The 22,233-nt window shown below is 37.5% G+C and overlaps 1 protein-coding gene across 8 annotated transcripts in view; it reads left to right on the forward strand.

Moving 5' to 3' along the window:
- ADGRG6 (adhesion G protein-coupled receptor G6) overlaps positions 1 to 22,233 on the forward strand; it is a 110,636-nt gene that overhangs the window by 5,700 nt on the left and 82,703 nt on the right. For all 8 annotated transcript variants that reach the window (XM_005490256.4, XM_074537650.1, XM_014269320.3 and 5 more), the window contains exon 2: positions 285 to 385. In XM_005490256.4, the coding sequence (XP_005490313.1) occupies positions 285 to 385 (101 nt within the window). The remainder of the gene's footprint in view (positions 1 to 284; positions 386 to 22,233) is intronic.

Genomic DNA, 22,233 nt, shown 5'->3' on the forward strand with positions numbered 1-22,233 from the left:
GACTGTGCTTCTTGTTTTTTTCACTGAAATACCACCCACATCTATCTGCTTAGAAGCCCAAGGCTGACCAGTCTTCCATTTTGCTGTCTACTAAGAACCAGACAACATAATTTCTGACTCTTTTTAGCAGACTTTTGTCTCCATTTAAGCAATATAGGGGCCATCCATAATTTTCACTACTTTATTTACTGCAGGCTACTAGTTTGACTAACAACAAAGTCTTCCTCATTTTCTTGTCTTGTAAAACTCCCTGAATTCTTGGTTGCTCTTCTTTTTTCCCACAGGATGTCTCATGGAAGTGAAATGTGGTGCTATCACTGGAAATGGAAGCTGCATCACTGTCTCTGCTTGTTTACCACATATATTATATGCATGCAGCAAGCAGGTAAGTCAGCAATTTATCTTCTTGCATAAATAAATGATCCAGAAGGCAAAGATTTAATGACCGAGGATTATGCTTATGTATGGCTGAATTCTGTACAATATTACAATCATCACTTTGATGAAAGTGATGCATTATGATCATTATTTGTGATTTTATAGCTTGGGTCCTGTGTTCTGCTACTGCCGAATTTTATTTTTGCCATTTTTACAGTTGTGCTGTTATTAATTGTCACTATTTTTTTCCTTTGAATTTCTTCTTTGAATTCTTTAATTTTGCTCTTTCTTTGTGTTTACATTGTTAATGCCTGCCTCTTATGAATTTCTTCTGGTTGTTGAAATTCTGTGGGTAATCATGTAGTTCTTCCATTTTCCACAGTAATGTTTGTGCCTGCAGATTGTGCATTTAATAACCCTTCCCTGTAGTTCAAAGTGGTAAAATACCTGGAGTGTGCTTATTATTTTTAAAAGCTTTTATGATTCAAATAATAGAAACATTCTTCAGAAAAGTATATGCAAGTTATATGTAAGATAACTGTACACTGTAAAAAACCATCAGTTTAAACTTTACATCATCTTGATCTGTGGTGACACTTCAGCACAGCATAATGTAACATTTTGACATGAATGAGAGATTTCATTCAGTAAATGTCTTGTCCTAACCACTGAAGTGCAAAGTATTTTAGGAGATCCAGCTGCTTTGCTGGAAAAAAGATGTCTGGAGTTTATTCTGGAGCATATGAGAATTTTGGAGCAGCTTGTGGTGCCCAGCTAATTCTGTATCAGATGGATAGTTTTGCTTTGACAGGCTTGCCATTGGAAAAAAAGATTGTTTATATATAGAAAGGGTTTCTAACTTCTTTGGTAATGTTATTCCTTTTTAAAAAATGCTTTTTTTAATTTTTAAACCTACAATTTTTTTAGAGACAAAACAATGTTGTCAGTGTGCAGTAGCACTTTCCATGTTCATATCACTTTAATAGGTGTTTTCCATTTCCAATAAACTTTAGCCAGAAATGCATTTAGGATCTGCTCTCACCTGTGGTTCCATTGACCAGATTGGATGGATGGATTTTGTGTCTTCGTGTTCCTGGTCCGTACTTGGTCTTGGGCCATGCTGCTGCCATTCTTAGCACAAAGTAAATCAGCAAAACCTCCTCTAATTTACATCTGCTGTGTGCTGTTACCTGGTGGCTAGAACACTAGGATGCCAAAATTGTTATTCTTTGCTAATTCCTCTTCATAACAAATAATTGATAACTGAAAGTGTAGGTGACACAGAAACCTACACCCTGTGAGCCAGCAGGTCCCAGTCAGTGCTGTGAGGACAGAGAAAGCCAACCACAAACTCACCCTGCATTCAGCTAATTGCACCATGGCTAGCTGTGCTGCTGCTGGACAAGTAAGCTCAAAAGCCCTGTGCCAAACTCCAGGATACACTTCTATAAAATCATATATGTCCCTGGCTAACCTCTTCAGCAATAAAATGATTGGTGCCATTGGATTGTAAAAGCAGCCAAAGTGTTCCAGCCTCAAGTGCATCCCTGTGGGGGCTTTTCCTTTGTTGCCTCCACAGGAATAGATTTGAAATCTTCAAAACTGTCAATAAATGGAAAAAATATTTCCCTGTCAGTCTGAATAATAAGTAGATAAATAAGGTACACTGGAAATGCCCAGGTTCAATAGAAAGATGTTTGCTGCTCAGTAGTGAAAGAGATGATGGGCAGTCTGTTCTTAATACTCAACTGATATGAAAATGAGACATTTACCTTTACAGGAACCTGTCATTTGACAGTACTTGCCTGTAGACCCTCAGGGTTTGTACTTCTTTTTATATTGATGTAAAAGCGTAGGTTATGCTGCAAAATGGAATCTTTTCATCTGCCTTTTCTAATAGAGCAAGACAGAGCAGGAAACGCTGCTGCTCCTGCATTTTTTATTTCGTGTTCTTAAAAGGTATTGGTCACTTATGCTGTGGATTCATATGGTATTCATAATCTCTCTGGCAGCTTAAGCTTGACTGAATTTACAGTAGAAATCTCATAAAAGCCTGACATTCATCCAGATTCTCTAGTGAGCTGTAAGCTTAGAAAGCTATTGGTGCTTATTAAGCTTTGCCCAGAGGAGGTTACATACAAGCAAGGGATTAAGATCATCAGGTCCAGGTTTTATGGATTATTTAAGGGGCTATTCATAAGGATAAAGATATCAGTCACACTGTGACATGGAAAATGCAAAAGTAATAATTTTATAGTTTAGTTTGAGGAAAACTACAATACTGGGCCTGCTTTCAGAAACAAAGCTTAGGAGAGGGATTACACAGCAGAAAACTTAGAACAGAAGTGAGATGGTCTGTGGAAAGAATATTCAGCCACAGATTGGTAAGGTACTGACAAGCAGGTGCACAAGTGGAGTGCAGTTCAAGGATAGGTCTGGTACTTCAAAGGAATCAATGGATGGATAGTGACACTTGAAACAGAAAGAAATTATTAACACCAAAAAAAAAAAAAGATAAAAATATAGCATGTACTTTAGTTAAGAACTTGGCAGCCCTAAAGTCTGGGCACACTGGCTTCAGTTTATGTATTGTAGGTCAGGGGGAAGTTACTGCACAGCTCAGTTAGTAACTTGTCATGGTTCCATTCCTGTCTGAGGTAGATGTCCCTGATAGTCTCATGTGGGTCATTTAGCCGTGCCTCGGTTTCCCTGTGATGAGTGTGTCTCACCTCCCTTGTAAACAGCTTGCCTGTCTTCCAGTGAAAGGGATTCATGGCAGCTCAGATGTTGGAATGGGGGTGTTTTAAACAGAATTTAAAAAAAAAAATTTAAACAAAGTTACATCTGGTTTTATAGGAGACTCAGATATCCCTAACTTTTTGTTCGTTTGTACATTTCATTCATTTCAGAGAGCCCAGGAGAGAACAAATGGAGTGAACAAAGTTCTAGAAAATGTAACTAATGAAGGCAAACAGAAAGAACTAAGATTTTTTGGTCTTTAATAGACAAAAGAGGGAATGCATAAGAACTGAGAATATTTCAGGAGGTAGGTGCAGTGGGAAGGGATATACTGATCTTTTCAAGTTGAAAGGGCAAAAAGAAATGGGCTTAAATTACAAGAAGATAAATGAGGGGAGGACATATAAAAAGGTTTAGATAGCAGTGAAATAGATGTCAAGAAAGACTGGGAAATCCCAGTCCCTGGAAATGTATAGTAATATCTACCTGAAATGGCTTATATCTACAGTTCTCTTTCCCTGGGGCTGAGAAATACATTATATAATTTCCAAACTTCCCTAATATCTACAGTTCATTCTGAATCATTGTCCTGTAGAATCTCTTTTGGTTCCCCAAAAATCTGGGAAATAAGAAGACCCATTGGAAATTGCACGTCTTGTAGTATGACAGTGCTTTTGCTGTGTCTAAAAAAATTGTTTTGCTGTTAGTCCTGTCACAATGGCTTCAATTTATCTGACATAAAGAAGCAGCAGTTCAGTATGGTAAGGAAAATCAGTTGCTTCAGGTGTGTCTAACCTCACAAAAACGTTCAGTTTATTCCCCCCTTGCTTTTTTGCTTTTCTGCTGTCATAATAAAATGTCTATTGTTTCAATATTGTGCTGTCTTTTGGAGTTGTCTGCACTCTCTATGGTAACTCAGGAGCAGCACTGGAGTTTTCTCAGTGACCTTAAATGCAGATTGCAGTTTGCATAATTATTTTCCAGTCTAGTTATTGAGTGTCTTGTCAGCACTGGAATTCCAGAGTTTTCAACGCTTGAACATTTGGGGAGATAGCAACATCCTCATCAGAGTTTTCACCTTCTTATGTCATTAGTAGACTTCTAGTCAATATGTATATATATTGACTTATAAGAGTCCATAAATATTTTAAGTTTTGACTGCTGTGCAGCCATAATTAATTTTATTCAGAATGTGAAAAATTTTATTTTAATAAAGCCATGAGGACATCTATAATTCTTACTACACTATTTCTGCATTATGCCCCATGCTGATGTTACCACAAAATTACTGTGGCTGTAGCTAATGCCAGAATGAACCTTTGTCCTTTGGTCATCCATCAGTAAAGTACACTGGTGTCTCATTTCCATGTCCTCAGAGCAGTTTAATCAATTCTCAGCAGCTCACCAAAGTGTAAATTTCAATTCTGTTACAGCCCCTGGAATCTAAATTTTAGTGGTGATTCAAAGAAAAATTTCTGTATTTAATTCATCAAGAAAAAAAAATCTGAAGGCAGGTCCTTCACCCACGTCTGATGATGATCCACAATATAAGATCATCTTCTCTGTTATGGTCCTTAATTGTGTCTGCGTAGATAAAGGAGGGAATAAAGTCCTCCCTTGTTTATGGGAGGATTTCAGGGTGAATCTATGGGTTCAGAAGCCTAATGAGAGATGGGAAGTCAGTATGGTGGGAAGTATTGCTCATGCCACCAGCGCTAGCAGCAAGAGTTGGTGACACCGTGAAAATGGATTGGGCTTTATCTGGCACAGCCAAGTCAGGAAGTGTGGTCTTTTCACCACAGATCTCAAGCTGCCTACCCCAGACAGGGGCCAAAGATCCTATCCCTGGGCAAATGATGAAATGGTTGTCAGCACATTCCCTTGTCTTCCTCCCTACCATGTGCAGAGCAAGAGCCCAGGTGCCAAGGCAGTAACCCAGTCCAATCCTCACCTACAGCAGGGGGTGGTTTGATTAAGTTGTTATTGGTGCTTTGTCAAACTCCTCTCATGGCATCCCAGGGGTGGGAGTGAGTGTGCATTTATTGCTGAGCAGGGTAAATGTGACCGATAGCTATGTCCCTGACTCAGGCATGGAAATTCTTATTTCTGAAAATTATGGAAAACATCAGGAAATTTAAAAAGTTTGGAAAAAATATTCAGTCTGGCAGTCTTTCCTTGCAGAGGCATACATAGATCATGAGTAATTGAGAGATTAGTCAGAAGGAATCTATGTATTTAATGAACTGCTCCAAGGTTTTTTTATTCTTTCCTCCTTCTCTGTCAGGGTTTTTTCATATATTTCAATTTAGCTTAAACAAAACATATCATAAGCTATCTCTTTTATGTTCTGTTTAATATCTAAATTTTTGCTGGCTTGAGACGTGTTTAGAATTTCTGTTCATACAAATCTTGCAGAGAAAAAGTTGCTAGTTGTCTTTCTTGTATTTCCCCTAGTTGACTGTTTGTTAATATAAAAGTAAATTACTATTGAAATGAATTTCACAGGAACCTGCCTTTCATTACTTCTGTTTACTTTTTTTAGCAATAATCTTTTGCTGGTGTTGATAATTCTTTTCCCTTCCTTAAATGTTTCAACCTCTTTGCATTAACCAAGACAATACTGCCTTAAAAGCACAGTGGTTTTTTCCCCCTCCTTTGACATGCCCTCGCAGCCAAACCGATATGGAATGTGCTCAGGCATTTCTAAGCTGACTACAACCTCATTGTACACGGTCTCTGCACTCCTTCATTGGAACAAAGGCTAAATAATGTACCTCTCTGTAAACACTATACCTTCAAAGAAGGAGCAACCTGTCACAGAAGGTCCAATCTTTACAACCTACAATATTTTAGAATCTGTTTATAAATTATTTTTGCTTCATTTTCTCTGTTCACCGTTAGAAATTAAAAATCATAACCAAGAGAAGCTTGAATATTTGTCAATACTGTTCATCACAACACATAATAAAAGTACCTACCTTAGCAGCATCTCCAAAAATAGGCTCAAGATAACTTGTGGCCATCTGGACTGTGCTTTACAAAAGCCTGCCCTGATAGAGGTTATTATGTAAAAAAAATATTTTTTATGGTATTTGTCACTTGCTCTCAATAAAGTGAATGAAAATTTTAGAACAAGAGGTGTTTCTGTCTTATTAAAAAATGGAATCTTTGTGAGTGGCACTTTTTTTCTCCTGTGGATTACTAGTGTGAGAAGCATTGTATCATGAAGTGAAGGTGTTAACTAGAAATAGAAGTTTTCCAGGTAGAAGTTCCTAACATACAAGTCTAGCAATTGTGTGATGTGCATTTCAATAGGTATCACAATTAATACTGTGTAATTAAATTGGTTGATTTAATATCCTAATGGACTTTTTAGAAGTGAGTAATTACCACTGTAAAGTCAGCATTTCTCAATTAATCAGAAGGGCTGATCTTGCAGATTTTAGATGCCTATTTTAATGTTCGTGATTAATTTTGCTAGAACATAGTATTTGTTTACTTAGTGGGATTGCTTGAGCTTTTTCCACAAGGTGTAACATGTAATGCTAACTAGAGCAAGGCCTCAGTTATCACTTTCTGATAAAGAAATGTTCAAATTTGCATTTGCACACAAGCACAATACAGAGATGTCTGAGAAAGATATACAATACTAAAATGAAGAAAAACATATATGATGTTTATTTTTCAAGAATCTGAAAAAAAAGTAAGGGAATTGTGACTGTGTATGAAAAACATCTGATTAAATTATTCGCATGTACTAAGTCTGAATTTCTTTCTCTCATCATGGAAGAGAAAAATATCTCTGCTGTGGAAGGAAAAAAAAAGTGTTTTAGCTATGGAGTGAACATTTTCTACAAAGTTAACAAAAATATTAAAGTAATGATGATAAGTTGCATCAGAGAAGTACATCCCTTGCTGTGATACATTGAACCAAAACTACTTGTCCTGCCCTAGATATGACAATATAATTTATTTTAATAAAGCCATGAGGACATCTATAATTCTATAAGCATGCATATCAAGGGAAGGGAGGGTTTCCAGAAACGCCTCTTGTTTTGTCTGGGTTCAGTGCTTGCTGGTCTTCTCAGTTCCTGTAAATGACAGACTAAGCTCCAACTCTTGCTGCAGTGCAGGAAAATTAAGTGTATATAATTTAGAGTTAGAAGTCTGCCTGTGTAGTCTGGCCTCCAGATATCTTTCACAGAAGTCTATTTTAATTGCTGTCTCTGAAAAGATCAAGCCACTTTCCACTTTAAACCCAACTCCACTCCTATGTTTTTCGTACCGCTATTAACTTGTGCTCTTCTTTTATCATCTTTCATGTTGTAGGTTTTGTGGAGTTTTTTGGTTTATTTTCCCCCCTGTTCTCTGGGGCTATAGCTGCTTGAACAGTATGTTAACTGTTTTCAGTTTGTTAGTTGGCAACGATTTTGCTAATTGTTCCCAAGATTTCAGCTCCCAAAGATATTTACCAATTCCCATTCTGTAAATTTCCTTTTCAGTAATTTCCGAACATCTTTTCGATTATTTACTGGCTTGTCCAAATTCCAGTGTAGCAAATAGTCAATTTTGACAATAGAGGCCACTACAGTGGTCACTCAGATTGCATAATCCTCTAAAACTACTGCTGTATTAATTAAGATGTTAAGACAGTTAATATTGTATGGAAGTGTCAGCATGGCACATTTTCAAAGAAATTAATGTTTGAAAAGTTCTTCTAGATTGGAAAAGTGTGTATTGTAAAATAATTTACTCAAAGAGTGACAAAAAGTTCCTGTTTTTAAAACCATTTTTCTTTTGGATTTTCCCAAAGCAGGCCAACTGTCTCCCAGTACAGTTTTTTTTCCAGAGCTAAATATCTGCAAGAGCTTGCAGGGTAGATCCATGAACACAGGGTAGATCCATGAAAAGATTGTCACACAGCTAATGTAATTTTTGAAAGGCTACAATGCAATCAGATTTATAAAGTGTATTTTTTTTTTTCTTTGACCAGTCAGATTTTGGCCATTTACTATTTCTGTGATGTCTAGTATTTTGATCATATTTTGAATTGGCTATGCTTCTGCTAAAATCTTGCCATTGGACCTGGCAAAGGCATTGTATATCAGAGATGCCACCAGTCAGGCCTTCCCTTTGTCTGTCTCTGCATATGAGGAACTGCTCCACTGATGAGTAGTTATTTCACTACTATACAAATGAATTGCATTTAGCACTTCATTCCTGGAAAGGTCTCTGGGGAACTTGAAAAGGCAGAAATAGCATGGGTAGAAAGATAAATTTCTCCTTCCAGTAGCACATGGCAATCAAAAGATACGACTGAGGATTAAAAAGGCAACATCTTTCTGTGTACACACACCCTCTCTCTAATAAAATATACACATATTTTTCATGTGAGTAATAACAAACAGTAAGTTTCTAAATCTCCAGCCAAGATCTAGTAACTTAGAAGTTACCTGCAAATAATATCTGTTGTCTTTAGTTTTGGGTGGGTTTCTTTCCTTATTTATTGGCAATGTTGATATATGTGATACAAGTATTCTGTTTTACACAACTCCTGTGCTTACTGACTCCTTTGGCTATTGCCTTTAACAAAAGTATTTGCAGTTGTTCCTTTTTTTAGAGCTTAACAAATTTTAATTACTTGCCATTTAATCATAGAATCAATAGCTGAACTCAAGATCTTAGGAAAAAAATGCTTGGCTGCATAATTCTTTTCTGAATAGCACATCATAGCAATGGAATGTAGCAGATGCCAGAAATGTAGCTGAGAAGAGTCCAGTTTTTAAAGCTATTGTTTTCAAAACATTTATCTTGCCTTATCATCCTAATAATTTCTCTGGTATAATAAGTATTCTGAATCTGAAGGAGAAAATTACAACATTAATTTAAAAATTTTGCCATGTTCTCTTAAAAGCATAATTTGTCTTAAATAATATTCTTTTCAAGAAAGTAAAGGAAAATAACTTACTAGTAATATGATTGAGAAAAGAATGACATATTTTCATAGAAAGTCTGTGCTGTGCTTTTTTATGCTTAGGAGTGGGGAAATTGAGACAAATCTGTTTTAATCTTCAAATAGTTTTTACACAACTTCTGGACTAAAATTTAAGGAAATTCTTAAGTGGATGTTCAGCTGTATATGTTCTGGTGGTTCCTCCATGGATTGTGTGACATTCATTTTACTGGGTCCCACCAAAGTCTGTGCAGGTTTGACTATCCCTGAATAAGAGCAGAGTTACATCACTGTGGAGCCCTTTGGAAAACCCCTCCCCAAATATCCAAACAGAAACTATGTGGAAGTTGGTGTCTTGGCCAAGCAGTGCTCCTCTATCAGAGGAAGCCAAAGTTCTGCCCCATGGCTTTAAAAGGTTTCATTTGCATGGTGCTGCCCTGCTGTTCAGTGTTCAGAAAGGAAAAAGGCTTAAAGAAGGAAAGAAAAGTTGCTGTGTACACTTGGCAATGATTATATGTTGTAACTTGTGGGTTTTGTCTGCAGATTACTGTGATCTCACCCAGTGAAATGGAAGAGGGTTTTGTATTCTGTTTTTTGTCTGTGTAATCCCCATGTCATGTGAATCCTTTCTTGGTACTTAAGAATTTACTTGAGCTCCAGAAAAAAAATTCAGATGCACAAACTCTTCTGGAAGGATTGCTACTGAAAGACTTTTTCTTCCATCAATGTTACTGCTTTTTCTGGAGACATGGTACCATTTGTGGGAGTCAGAGCACCTCAGATTCCCTGAGATTCAGTGTTGAATGAATATTCTCAGCACTGTCAAAAACTGAGCAAAGGAGAAGCCAGCATTTTTGCTCTATCCTCTCTTTTTCAGCTAGGTTTAATACATCAGACTGGGGATTGTTCAGTAACTGTCAGAGTCAGTTAAAATATAAGAATCCAGACATCCACTCTGGTGTTTAATCGTAATGCACAGAAGAAAGCTTTGTTTTTCCTTTTGAAGTGAATTGCTTTTGGTTATAGTGGCATGATTTTTTCAGCTATCCCCTTATTTTACTTTATTGCATGTGTTTCTAGTGAGAAGACAGCTCAGCCTGGCCAGAGTTTTAATCTTTAGGGTGAGGTCTACAATGCCTCTTATCTTAATTAGCTACTGTGTTTATTCACTTGAAATATGTGAAAATCCAAAGAAACATCCCTTTTATTAGCAGGGATCAAGCCAAACTTTAAAAAAAAAGGAAAATCAGGTCTACAAGCAATTTGTGGTATTTCACATTAGATTTTGATTAGTTTCCCTTTGCAGAATTCTATATAAGAAATTATACAAGGACAGCAGAATGGAAAAATAATGTCTTATACTGTAATAACAAAAAGGTCTTAAACAAGAATCAGGTCATCAAAATGTGACCATTGTGAGTCACAAACATAAATTACTTAAAAGCTGTTGATGAAACCTCTTTTTTCTTGCCAGGAAGCTCTTCTGTGGTACTTGCAATTTGCTCTTTATACTTTGTCATAATTTAATTCTCTTCATGTTTGTGGTTCAGTTTTTTCTTCTGGCCCTCACAACAGTCCCTGTTTATCCCTCTTATATCATTCCTGATAGTAACTATGGTGTTGATGTGTAAACAGAGAAATGTGCCTGCAAAAACTGATGCCAACAAATATGACAGTCAAATACTGTGCAAGTAGACTTTGTATGGCCAAGGTGCTGTATACATTCGGGAACCAGTTACTTGGGAAGCAGGGAGATATTCTGCACTGTTATCTACCACTGTTGGGCTGTACTTACCAATTTGTCAACAATTATGAAACCACCAAAGACCAATATTCCCAGTCTAAACAATGATCTGGGAAATACATTCCCTTATGGACCTTTCTTGGGGTTATGCTATGTATTACACATATGAAGCCTTCAGTAAGACTGACAATTTGCCTGTTATATTCTTCAAGCTATAATGCAAATATAACTCAAAGAGGATTGTCCACCTACAGTCATAAGATAAATATGAAATAATAATAATGATGGTATTTTATTACTTTTCTCCATGTAACATGAGCTTTCTTAAGTAAATAAGTACTAATTGGCATTATCACTGCTGGAGATACATAGTCTGGAGGTAGCATCAGCCATTACCCTGTGCTTGTGTATTGCTGTAAATAAAGCTACTTATTCTTTGATGTTACTTTAAAATATGCAGTTACTATAAATTATAAAAATTACTTATAAAATTATCCTAGAACATTATGTTTATGATACAACTTAAACTTTAACAGAAGCACATATTGAACTAACATTTTGTATAAGTTTAAGGACAAATGTCCATACAGAAACATGGTATTATGTTTGTTTGGATTGGGCAGGTGAATCTCCTGGGTGTGCTGACAGATTTGTAAATCCAGCCACAGAGCACAAAGACTTTGTCCACACTTTAAGTAAATTATGTTATTGAGTATAGGCTGCTTTGGTCATGGAAAAATATATCTTATAAGACTTGAATGAATAATGGCTTTCATTGTGAGCAACTCTTTATCAGCAGCAATAAGAGAGGTTTGAGTAAATATCCAGGCTCCCAATTATAGGTGGGTAATGACATATCCTTGTAATCTATCTTTTCTAATTATGACACAGTATGTTTATTTCTGAAATGCCACATGCTATTAAATGGCTCTTACTTGTCTGTTGCTGCTTTAAAGTAACGCAACCTTTTAATCACACCAATTCTGACAAAGTGTAAGACATTAATATATTTTTATTTTGCAGTAATTTCCTGTCTTATGTGGAGGTGAGGAAAAGCTTGGAATTCAGCTAGTGAAATAGACAATTATAATGTAGAATCAGCAGTTGCTAGTTTAGTTGATATGTCAGAAACCTGTGTGGTAGACCAGCAGGGAAGGTTTCCTTTGATTGTCACAAAATTGTAGTTTTCAAATTATTTACTTACTTATTGTAAATAATAGAATAAAGCTTTAGTAAGAAAATAGATAAAAGAAAGTACTAAGTCTAGAAAGTTGTTAACCCAGTAATTAGGAAACAACAGACTTAAAGAATTGAGCTTGCCTATGGATTTTTCCATTTTCACATCCATGGTGGTCATGCAGAGTGCATTACAAAGCCACGTGCTTTTTGTCTCAGGCCATCAGTTTTGTACAAAGTAGACATGCCAGGAGCTAAAAAAAAAAAAAATATGGTTTTTGAGGTCTTTGCCTAAAGTGTGGCCAGAGGTAAAATACGTACGCTGAATGAGGAACTGGATTGCAAAGAGATCTCATGGCAAGGATGGCTGAAGGCTGTGCTAGAAAACTGAAGTCTGTCTCTATTTTCTATTATGGGTGGCTCAGCAAATGAATTTCATGTCTGTCTTTAATGTGTCTCAGTTTCTGTCACTAATTTACACCTATAGAATGTTTTGCATCTCTGATTGCAGCTGAGGTGGATAGGAACTGTCTTTGGCTATATTAACATTTATAAAATGCTGCAAATCACAAGTAAGTTAGATCTTGCATGTCTGAAACACCTAACATCAGAAGATTTTTCTGAACTTGATATTCCCCAGATATACTTCTGTAAAATGAGTTTAAGAATACTTCTTCCACCACAGCCATATTGTAAGTTGTTTTAATAAAATAACTGTTGGAGAAAGGTTCAGATGTTGCATTAATGAACACCACAGAAGAGCTCATGAGGAAGTCAGTGATAATGCCTCAGGACAGAACTGGAATCACTTCAAGGTTTAGGGTAACACATCGAAGAACAGAAGTAAAGCAGGATACTGCAAAGTTGCTTATTTCATGGGGTTTGTCCTTCCTGTGCACTGAATGAGATCCTGCAAAAACAGTAGTATGTGATTATGTAATTGAAGATTTTTTTCAATTATCTGTGCTCAAGGGCCAGAGGAAGGTTAACTCTGGCATTTCCTAACTTCAGTTGTCCTTGATTGTGCAACCCTAATGGTGTCTGTTTCTGGGAGGGGTTTATATTGTTGAGATGTCTGTGTATATGTAGATAAAACTATAATTACTCTTAGAGATATTTAGTTAGAATTCTAATGTATCCCATATGAAGAGCAGAAAGTCCTCTTAAAAAAATGTAACTTACTTATTTTTCTTGTTTCATGCATTCCCACTTAATCAAGATGTTCTCCACTATATTTTTGTGACGTTTTAAGGAAGCTGAAGATGACAGTGTTTGGAGTAATCAAACTATTTCCCTGTGAAGCAATTTGCTTAGGTCTAGAACTTCCTTTTTCTTTTAATTATTTACTGCAGCCTTGTTAAAACAACTGCAACCTGGTTTGGTACAACCTAGGTAACACCAAAACACAGTATTTCATAATAAAAAGGAAAAAAGGAACAGAGAGATATTTTATTGTTGTATCTCCAGCATGCTTCTATCACCTGAAAGATTTCTTTTTCACTTTATTTTTGTATTCTATATATAACTTCAGGGGAATTGGTTACACACTTAAAAAATATGATTTCTTAATCTTCCATGGTATTTTTTCTAGGATGATACATGGGTTTTCTAGGGTGATACAGTTTGGTTTGGGTTTGCGGTGGGGGGGGGGGTTAACTTGCTTGTTTGCTTTTTGTGTTTGTTTTTAAGGCAATGTAATTTTAGATTATTGGTGATTGGTTTGAGTTGTCCTGTTGGAAATAGGAAAAAAAAAAACACTTGGCATTAGGAATAGAGGATTCAATATTACCCTTTAGTAAAAGAGTGACAAGAGAATATCTATCTAGGGAAAAGAAGTTAAGGCTTTTACTTCTGCAGTGTTAAATTCTGAAGGAGCACCTGGGGAGTGTTTTAGCCTGGATGAGCAGGTTCGGTGAGGACTGAGGTTTGAGGGGAGGTGGCATTTTTCTAGGAAATGGGGTTCTCTGAAATGCATACAATCTTTCTGTGTATCTGTGTTAATGGCAGGGTGCCCAGAGCTTTGTGGAGAGATTCCTACTTCTTCAGCAATAAATAAAGTAAATAAAGAAATACAGTTAGTAAAGGGTAGGATATCTTTGATGTTAAGATAGTCTGTTAGATGAAAGACTGGAACTGGCATGCAGTGCCAAGCACCCCCTGCTTCCTTAGTGCCTTTGGTGCCAACATCATCAAAAAGAACAGGGATCCTAATCCTTAAGACACCAGATTGAAAAAGGATTTCCTTTAGTGCTGAGGTTGTTTTTCTTACTCCCCAGACATGTAGCTAGTTGTAAGACAAATGAGTCTTCTAGAAATTATGAAATGTCTAATAACTGTGTCAGTTTTCAGATTACAGATTGTATGAAATCATTTTTTTCCTATAACTGTGGACAAGTTTTGATACCCATCTGCCCTTGGAAGAGATGTGAGTCTGTTACTTTAAGATGGGGTCAAACCAGCCTGGTGTTCGTACCTGGGCATCTGGAATAGAAGAGTTAAAGCAAAACCTGTGTACTTGATACTTTTCCTCAAAACTCCCAGTCTCCAACTCTTTCTGTTTTGGGAATGCAAATCTGAGGCTGGCGTGGCTTGCTTGTTTGGTCTGCAATGGATTTCTGCCAGCTAGTTGCCCACTTCCTTTGAACTCACCCATCCACAGCTGTCCTCAGGCAGGGAGTGCCAAGTGTCCATTTCCTGCTGTATGGAGGACCACCTTGTTCTCCTTACTTTGAATGTGGCTTCTATTACAAAGGGTCACTAAGTGATGACAGAGAGCAGGTGCTCCTTATCTCTCTTTTCCCTGTCACCTACAGACCTTTTGTAGATCTTTGTCTGTTCTCCATCACATTGCCTCTTTCCCAGCTTGAGAGTAGCTGAATACTCCCTCTTTTGCCCTGGCCATCTCCACCCAGAACCCACACCCATGCATCCTCTCCCTGTGGCTCAACAGCTTCACTAAACCCAGGCTGGGACATCCCCATGTGCCCTGGGCTGTCACCTGGCTGGGAGCAGTGGGTGCTTGGTTGTCCATGGTGGAGGAGGATCTGGAAGCCAGGCTGACCCAGCACAGACAGGGTCCTCACTGCCTGGATGCAGTCTCACGATGTCTGGGCTGGGTTTATAGACAGGCTAAGGTGAAGAAGCAGGTCCAGGCTGCATCCAGAGAGTCCTGTTAGGAGCAGCCAGAGACAAAGGCCAGAGACAGATACACCTACAGTATGTGTCCAGCAAGAACTGAAAGCCAATTAAGGGCTTTTAGTGCACTCAGGGCACTGTCATGCTTATCTATGTTGAATTTTATTTGTCATTTTATTGCCTAGTCCCTCTGTCTTACAGGAGACTCCTTTTTCTCTTCTTTACAGCGTGCCTTCAAGGTATCTACTGTCTGGAGCAGCTTTCCATCATCAGCAAACTTTGTCTGTACTCCTCTACTGCTTTTCCAGATGCTTTCTGGACATGCCAATTAGTGTAGATTCCAGCAAAGACCACTGTGGGACTCTGCTGTTGATGTTTTATGTTTTTATGCCTTCCCATTTGCACCAATGTCCTACTTCTTAGCAAGTTACTTATCCGTGCCAAATCTTTCCTTTTTACACAATGCCTTCTTAATGGCTCTTAAAGCTTATGGTGAAAGTCTTTGCCAGAAATTTTCTGGATATCCAAGGGAAATATGTCAACTGGGTCATATTTGCCCACATAGCGCAACTGAAGCCTGCAGTGAACTCCAAGAAGTTTATAAGACAAAATTTCACTTTACAGAAGTCATGTTGACTCCCCAAATAGATTTTATTTATCCAGGTGTCCACTAATTCTAGCATTTCTTGTACCACAGCTCCTTTGTGGTAGCCAAGGCACTGGTCTGGTCAGAGGGAAAAATTGTGGTAAGCTGGTTTTACTTGACTGCCTGTTACCAGCAAACTGTACAGGTGTTAACATTATTAGCAAATATTTAGGATGTATGACTTGTAATAACACTCCTGTTGCAGTGCTCTAGACTAAGACTGCATCTGGTAAAAATGGGCTTGAAAATAATAACATGTGTTTGATCATGTTGACAAGCAGTGGAAAGGACTGAGTGGTACTTCAGGTCTTCTATTAAAATGTAATGAAAGCTTCGAGCAGCTCACTGGAGTGATAATCCCTCACAACTGTGAACACTAGCTGAACAACCTTTTGAGTTGCAACGAATAGCTAGACTACCCTCTCACTCCCTGTTGAAAGTGTCAAATGACTGTTTTTCCCTCAGACTGTGAAGGGGAGAAAAGTGCAATCACTGCAGAAGGAATGGATTAATTTCTTCTTTCTCCTGAAATGCAGAAGAGACAGAAAGAAACTGTGATGCAGAAGGAACCAAGATAGTTTGCAATCCACTATTTATGCTATAAGTTCTTTCTCACAAATGAGGGAACAAGCCTGTTATTGTGCACAGTGCAGAGCTGGTAGCCCTAGGAATAATGTCCTACCTCTCCCTAAAAGGACAGAGCACTTCCTCATATCCTTGTATATGAGGATAGATTATTTCTTATTGGTGGGGAGTTCAGCGATCAGCTGGTTCTGACACCGAGGTTTTTAGACCCCTCTGTTTGAAAGACCATGCAGATGTCAGCTCTAAGCAGAAGATAACACTGTTGTGCTAGTTTTGGTTTTTTAGCAATCCAAATGGCAAGAAACTTCTGATGCTATTACTTCCTGTAAAGCAGCTTTCTCAAAACAGGGCAGCTTGTTGCTTGTAAATGAAGTAGCAACGTTTTCATGTGCAGGGAAAACCAAAATTGACTTAAAGGAGATTTAACTATGAGACAAAGTAAAGTTAAGTATTTGTACACTGGAAATGGGATTTTTTTATTGTCATCATTTTTCATGAAATAATAATATTTCACATTGCATCTGCACTAAGAGTCACAGATTACAACCAGAATAAGGTGATTTCCCATTATAGCTGCAGCTTTGGCTTTTGAAATGAAACTGGACCTTTGGTTAGTGGCGGGGATACAGTCCTTGAAGAAGGATGATCTTCAGGCAGAGCAGAGAGTTGCTTTGAGCAGAATTCTGCTGTAGGTAGCAGACCTGCTGCAGTCCTGCTACACAAGGTGTAGGGTTGCCTTGCTGCCATTAGGTAAGGGATGTGAATATATGGTTCACACTTTTATCACCTTGTAGTGCTAAAAGCAGTAGGTGCTGCAAGGCTGGCTTTCCAGAGCTCTGGTGATAACTCTGCATCATGCCTGTATCACTCAGCCCGCTCTTCCCTTATACTTTGCTGAAGCACCTTCCTCACAACCCTTTTTCTATAGACAGGCAAAGTAAGACCATTCTTACTCTATTGATAAGGTTTGAATGTAAGCATGGTGGCATTTATTTTTGTTGATTTATCCTACTTGGAAGGTTTTGTATGATGAGCTCTTTTAGGCTGAATTATTTATATTTTTGCCTCTGTTATTATTTTGCATTTGTTTCATCAGTTGCCTCAGAGGTAGCACTTCTGTAGTGTCAGGAAGCTTGAAAGAAAAGGTGCAATTCTCTGTCTAGTTATAAATGAAAGCACTTCTGGAAATGTTTGCAAGTCATAGTTGATGAAGAATCTAGGACTTGCCTGATTACTTACAAACAACCCTCTGCCATTTCCATAACTAAAAACTGCTTAAAATTGCTGCTGGCACTACATTGTAGTTATGTTTAGAGTTCAGGCTGGAGCAGACATATCAGACGATCTGAAAAGAGTTGTAAGACTGCCACCATTGCTACTCAGTAGTGCAGTGTAGTATCCTCAGTGGTGGAACAGTAACCACAGTTTCAGAGGCGTTTAGACCAGGCTGACATCACCTTTTTGTTTATGTGGCCTTGCAGACACGCAGGTGGTACCCAAGTGGTTCTGTTGGAAGGAATGCATTCCAGCCGACCATTAAGCTCTGCTCTGCAGTTTTCATAACTGGTCCAGACTGAAGAAAATATGCAAGCAGTTACCATCAGAGCTATTATAAGAACTTTTCCTTCATGTAGTTGTTGCAGCCTGATCATAATGACTCAATTACCACATGCTACAAAATGTTGTAATTGCTGTTAGTCCTGCATACTGTCAGAGCCTGTTTTGGCTGTTCTGGCTGAATAGTTTTGAGTCTGACTACAGGAGGTGATCCGAACTGCCTGGATGGAGAAAAGCCAGCAGTCATGGGAGTCACAGGAGAGCTGTCTAGCACACCCAAAAGCTCTTCATACTACAAATGGATCTCCAGCACTCTGTCTCACCGCAGAATGTGCTGCATAATAACACTTAAGAAAACTACTAAGAAGATGTCAGTTACTGAAAAGCTATTTGGATGAGGAATTGAGTTGCTGTTATTAAATAAGATTGATTTTTCTCCCAAAAATATATTGTTTTTGTTGAAACTTGAAGTTGTATTAATTTTAAAGAAAAGCAACAGGATAAAAATTCTGACTTCAGTGTTTTAATGATGGAGAAAAAAATTGCTCTGAAAATCAATATTTTGAATCAAATGAAAATCAAAATTTTAAATGATTGTTTTGAATTTTCTTCAGTATTTTAAAAAAACGTTTTCCAAAAGTTTTAAAGGCAATAACAATCAAATGTTTTGACACTTATCAGAAATTACTTTGCAGAATATTTTTTCTACTACTTTTTTTCAGAAGGCTGATTAAACCTATTATTTTTTTAGTTTTTTCAGTTTTTCTTTGCTGCACCAAATTAATATCTGGATCAGATGACTAAGTATAAGATTCATATTAGGCTTAACACTTGCAGGTATTAAAACATTTTTCAGCTTTTCCATGCACACTGTGGGAGAGCTGTACTGAAACTACTCTGAACCATACTGAAGAGTTCCCTGTTGGTTTGCACGCACTGCTCAGCAACTTTTGCTGAAAAACTTGCAATGATTGATGCTAGTACCAACCATGCAGCTACTAAAATAGAATTAATAGATTTCATAAGAACTAGAAGATCTGGAATAGCCTGTCTCTTAAGGAAGTAGGTACAATAAGTTTTTAACTCTAGACAAGCAGTTTTGCAGACCTCAGCACTAGGGTCAACTGAAGTAATGAGAATAAGAAGGAGTACTTTCCCCAAGGAGCTCTTTACATTGACTGTAGCGTAATTGACCTAACAGCTGAGAGGCCTTAATAGAAAAACCCTGAAGAGAGCAATCAGTAAGTTTTATTGACTGAACTTCTGACCAAAGTCAGATGACCTGCCTAAAAGTTTTGCCATTGTTACCATGGGAGTCTACCATAGTTCTGGGCTTAGTCATTGGCTTTTGTGGAAGAAATAATGCTATTACAGGACAATAGCAAGGTGGATTTAGATGAACATGACTGTAGAGTAAAATGACTATTTGGTTATACACATACATAGTGTGAAAGGAATTTTTTAGTTTTTCTTATCCATAGCAATTAGACACCATGGTCAGGTTGAAATGCAAGACTTCCTTTATTTCCTGTTTATGCAGGCTTTATCCTTTTTACTCTGTACTTCTTGCTCGTGGTTTTTGACTCTTTCTCTTTGTTCCTCTGTGCTTTGACAGTCTGTCCAGCTTAGTTCTCCTACAGCCGTGGCATTGGACTAATTTCTGCAGAGCTGTTATGAAATCACTCATGACTCATTCTTCTCTTGCTTTCATGAGTAAAATATACCCTGTAAAAAAACCCTCATGGTATGGCAAGGAACACTTACCAACTTGTTAAGTATGCTGAGCTGTGTTTAAGCAGGTCTATAAAGCAGGTTCCAACCTACACAGTGCAGCATTAATCTGCTTCTTCCTAATTCCTATCAGGACATAGTATATCATGTTCAGAAGGAAACACTATTAGGAGACAGGGAGAGTCAGATACAGCCCGCACTTTTTTCCCTACTAGGGAATAAAGTCCACTTTTTTCTGCTTTTTTTCTGATCCATTCTTCTGTGAGTACCATGATACAATGACTTAGCAAGTAGAGTGGTGTTTTGCTGTAGTCTTTTCAGTGTCTGTAGTTTTCCTTTTGGGACTCTGTGTTAGAGCCAAAACTCACTAAACAACAGTTATATGTTTTTAGACCATATCTGGCCTTTTCTGACACTATCTCTATAAAGGTAACACACTGCCCAAAAGAAGCCTTGTACTAATGTTTTTCTTCCCCTCTATAAAAATACTGTGATCTGCTTCATTGTCTTACAGTTTTTATTACTTCCTGCATTCAAATATATGTTAGAGGGACACAGGGCACTGATGTTGGAACAATTTTTCAGATTACTTCTTGTTTCTGCAGGTTTTTTCTTCATTGTGTATGCCTGGTAGGGACCGCCTTGAATAATGATTCAAAACCAACACTGTAGGTTTATTAATGCAGAGGACTAAACACAGCTTTCTCCACTCTGTTTCTGCTGTTTTCTGTTCAGATACTGTAGTCACTCAAGTCACTCATAGGTAGTATGCTTTCCATATAAAACTTGCTAAACCCATGCTTTAGGTGTTCACTTTAAGCAACTTTTATATTTCTGTTGAACTTTGTGTGTCAGCATCCTAAGGTAGGTAATTTGTTTCTGTGACAGAAACTATGTAGTACCAGCACTCAGGTCACTTGATGAGGTTTTGTTATTGTCAATTATTTTTTTTCATGTTTGAGTCTAAAGGCTGTGGTCCAAATCCTGCTGTGAGAGCATTTCTATTGAGTTTTGAATGAAGCCTAAAACTAGATGGTCTGGCCAAGGATGATGAAAGGAAAAAAGCTTTTATTAAGCATTAAATGTTGAACTAAAATAAGAAGAATTAGATGTATTTGATGTGTTATTTGTTTAATATGTTTAAACAAACCTGCTTCTTCAGAACTTCTAAACTTATTGCCCCTAGTTCCTATTTTTAAGTGTTCCTCTTCACTTATGATAAAATATCTAAAATCTGGGTGAACAACAGTGAATGGTGTTCATGGTAACTTTCTACTTCACAGTCTGATTGGATGCAGATGTGGGAGATAGCCACTGTTCCCACCACTCTCCTCAGACCACTTTTGAAAACTGCACTGATGTGCTTCAATAGCCGCAGAAGTAAATCTTCAATACAGGGAAGTGGTCACTGAGATAAACACTAAAAGAGCGGAGATAGAAGTCATGGATGGGTTCATTTATGAACTCAAGTTTACAGTTTGCAGTTTAATTGTTTACACAGCAAGTGTGTAGGCAAAATTAGGAAAAAAAAATAATAAAAAGAGAACCCCAAGAACACTGCTTTATTCTGTTCTCCCAGGAGGTGAGTTAAACACCTTGCAGCTCTACTTGGTGCATTTTGAAGAGTCATACTGGTAGCAAAATGACATGTACTATAGCAATGGACATATGCTTTATATTTTGCTGCATTTTTATTGTCACACATGGCAAATTGCTTTTCTGTTAATCACTTTGTTCTGTAACACTGAAATATTTCTCTCTGATTGTCCCTCCAAACCTTTCAGTTAACTCTTCATAATAATCAACCTCTGGTCATGGGTAAAAATATACTCACTTTTAACTATTTGCTCCTTACTTTTGTTATTGACTGTTGTTGCCAAGTAAATGCACATTCAGGAGACAAAACCCCCACCCTCTTTAAGAGAAGTAGGCTTATATTCTCCATGCTGTTTTGTTTCCATCTTTGGGCTTGCAACATTGTTTGTTCAAATGATAGGTCAAAAACTACAGTATTGTGGATGTTAAAATTTTCAGTATCTGCAGAATCAGAGTAATTGTGCTTAAAAACTATAGTAAAAGGTAAGTAATGTGAAAGCAGTGGGAATTCTAAGGTCTCTTGGGACTTCAGAGTCACATTTTCAGTATTTGAATTTGATTGGTGTCTCTTCCATATTTACTCCTTTTATTAGGTCCAGTTTAGTTTTGATCTCTGCCAGGCTTCATCACTGGAAGACCCAGGGCTTATTATCCTGAAGGAGTAAATCTCTGTGGGTTTGAGAATTTCAGCAATAGAAAACTTGCAGTCAAAGTCAGCTTCAATTCTCAGAGGTGTCCAGATAATCTGTCTAGATAATCAAATTATTTTCATATTGTTATTAGTTCATATTTAGGGTGCAGAGACAGAAAATTGATAAATGGACTCCAACTCTAAATAAGAAGGTATCTTTTTCATTGTGGCTTTGAAATAGGCTTTCCTTGAAAACAGTTGAAATGTAATATTAAGTGGTTTTGGAAATGGTGTTAAGCAGTGCCACAGCTGCTGGTGTGTGTGGAGGTAGGTTTTGCTAGAGAGATAGATGAAAAGTTGCA

Source organism: Zonotrichia albicollis, chromosome 3, assembly GCF_047830755.1.
Source record: "Zonotrichia albicollis isolate bZonAlb1 chromosome 3, bZonAlb1.hap1, whole genome shotgun sequence".
In the NCBI taxonomy this organism is placed as follows: domain Eukaryota; kingdom Metazoa; phylum Chordata; class Aves; order Passeriformes; family Passerellidae; genus Zonotrichia; species Zonotrichia albicollis.